Source organism: Calidris pugnax, unplaced genomic scaffold, assembly GCF_001431845.1.
Source record: "Calidris pugnax isolate Ruff unplaced genomic scaffold, ASM143184v1 scaffold111, whole genome shotgun sequence".
Lineage (NCBI taxonomy): Eukaryota > Metazoa > Chordata > Aves > Charadriiformes > Scolopacidae > Calidris > Calidris pugnax.
The window spans coordinates 7,942,459-7,944,609 of NW_015090872.1; the positions used below are offsets into that span (position 1 = coordinate 7,942,459).

At 66.2% G+C, this 2,151-nt stretch overlaps 1 protein-coding gene across 1 annotated transcript; it reads left to right on the plus strand.

Moving 5' to 3' along the window:
• Positions 1 to 1,923, plus strand: FAM43A (family with sequence similarity 43 member A). The gene has a single exon (XM_014945749.1). It carries the CDS (start codon positions 1 to 3, stop codon positions 1,087 to 1,089), a length of 1,089 nt encoding a protein of 362 aa, XP_014801235.1. The 3' UTR covers positions 1,090 to 1,923.
• The last annotated feature ends 228 nt before the right edge of the window (positions 1,924 to 2,151 follow it).

Consider the following 2,151-nt stretch of genomic DNA (forward strand, 5'->3'; position numbering starts at 1 on the left):
ATGCTGCCCTGGAAGCGGAGCAAGGTGGAGCTGGTGGCGGGCGAGGGGCGGCGGCAGAGCAAGCCCAAGGGGTACGCGGTGAGCGTCCACTACTCGGCCCTCACCTCGCTGGCCCGCGCCTGCCCCGAGAGCGCCCTGCACCGCGTGGGCAGCATGTTCCGCTCCAAGCGGCGGAAATTCCGCGTGACCAGCGAGGACCCCACGTACACCGTGCTCTACCTGGGCAACGCCACCACCATCCAGTCCAAGGGAGAGGGCTGCACCGACCTGGCCGTCTGCAAGATCTGGAGCAAGAGCGAGGCGGGCCGGCAGGGCACCAAGATGAAGCTGACCATCAGCGCGCAGGGCATCCGCATGGCCCACGCCGAGGACAAGGGGCTGCGCCGGCCCGGCCATCTCTACCTGCTGCACCGGGTCACCTACTGCGTGGCCGACCCGCGGCTACCGCGCGTCTTCGCCTGGATCTACCGCCACGAGCTGAAGCACAAGGCGGTGATGCTGCGCTGCCACGCCGTGCTGGTCTCCAAGCCCGAGAAGGCGAAGGCCATGGCCCTGCTGCTCTACCAGACCTCGGCCACGGCGCTGGCCGAGTTCCGGCGGCTGAAGAAGCGGGACGACGCGCGGCACCAGCAGCAGCAGCTGGTGGGCGAGCAGAGCATCCCGCTGGTGCCGCTGCGCAAGCTGCTCAACGGGCAGTGCTGCTACAAGCCGCCGGTGGAGCGGAGCCGCAGCGCGCCCAAGCTGGGCTCCATCACGGAGGACCTGCTGGGCGAGGAGCAGGAGGAGCGGGCCATGCACTGCGACTGCGAGGACATCCTGGAGGCGCTGGGCGAGCCCGAGGGCGAGCTGCTGCGCGCCGGCGCCGGCCGCGGCGAGAGCCCGGAGCTGGGCCAGCTCCTGCGCGACCTGGGCGAGCTCAGCCTGGGCAACGACCTGCGCTCGCTGCGCGCCGACCTCCGCGTCCGCCGCCTGCTCTCCGGGGAGAGCACGGGCAGCGAGTCCTCCCTGGAGAGCAACGGCCCGGACGGCGCCTCCCCGCCCTGCAACGGCGCCGAGCAGCCGCCCCCCGGCGACCCCGAGACCGGCTGAGCCCTCGGCCCCGCCGGGGCTGCGCGGTCGCTTCCGGGCGTGCACGGCCCCGTCGGGTCGCACCGGGGTCCCTCCGGGAGCGCACGGCCCCGGGGTCCCTCCGGGCGTGCACGGCCCCGCCGGGGCGCACCGGGGTCCCTTGGGACGTGCACGGTCCCGCCGGGATGCACCGAGTCCCTCCGGGAGCGCACGGTCCCTGCGCGGCGCACCGGGGCCCCTCCGGGAGCGCACGGTCCCTCCGGTTGTCCCGGTTCTCTGCGGCACCCCCGCGTCCCGCAGCAGCATCCCGGGCACCGACCGCCCCTCCCGGTGGCCGCCGGAGCCGGGCCCCATCCCGCCGTGGCCCGGGGAGGGGAGGCGGCCGCGGGCTGTTTACCTCCGGCTCAGCCCTTGAAGATCTGCCAAATTCCTGGAATAGCTTTCCCCGGGGAGGGCGGCGGGAGGGAGGTGTTGCGCCTTGTTTACAGTCAGAAATCTCACATCCGAGAGGGCCCCCCCCTCATCCGTCCCCCCCCCTCGCCTTTTTCTACATTAAAGTCACTCCATCGTGCTGTCGTGTCCCAGAGGTTTGCACTGTTGTGAATTAATTTTTTTTTTAATTATTATTTTTAAGTTAGACCCTTTTTTTTTTTGTTTTGGGCCCCGGTCCTGTCCCCGGTCTCAACGCTCTAGATCTTTTGCTGTGCAAAAGAAGACTCTTACTTGTGGCTGTTCACCTGTACATAGGGAAATGTATGCAAATACATTTTGTTATTTTTAAGAACACCACCATTGCGATCTCCTCTGTTTGCACATTATGTGAAGAAAATAAAGATGACAGTTAATTTAAAGAAACCGGGGTCGCTGTGGCGATTTGGCCTCTCTGTGTGCGTTCCTGTAAGGAGGTGGGGGGGAAGGTCCCTGGGGATGTGCTGTAGCTGCTGGAGGGCAACGTGCAGAAGGGCCCTCACGAGCACCCAGTGTGATTCCTGAGCCAGCTGGAAATCTCACACTGTGGGGAAACCCACGGGGCACTTAAGGTCTCTTACAAAAGACAAAAGGATGAGATTTTTCTCTCCGCAG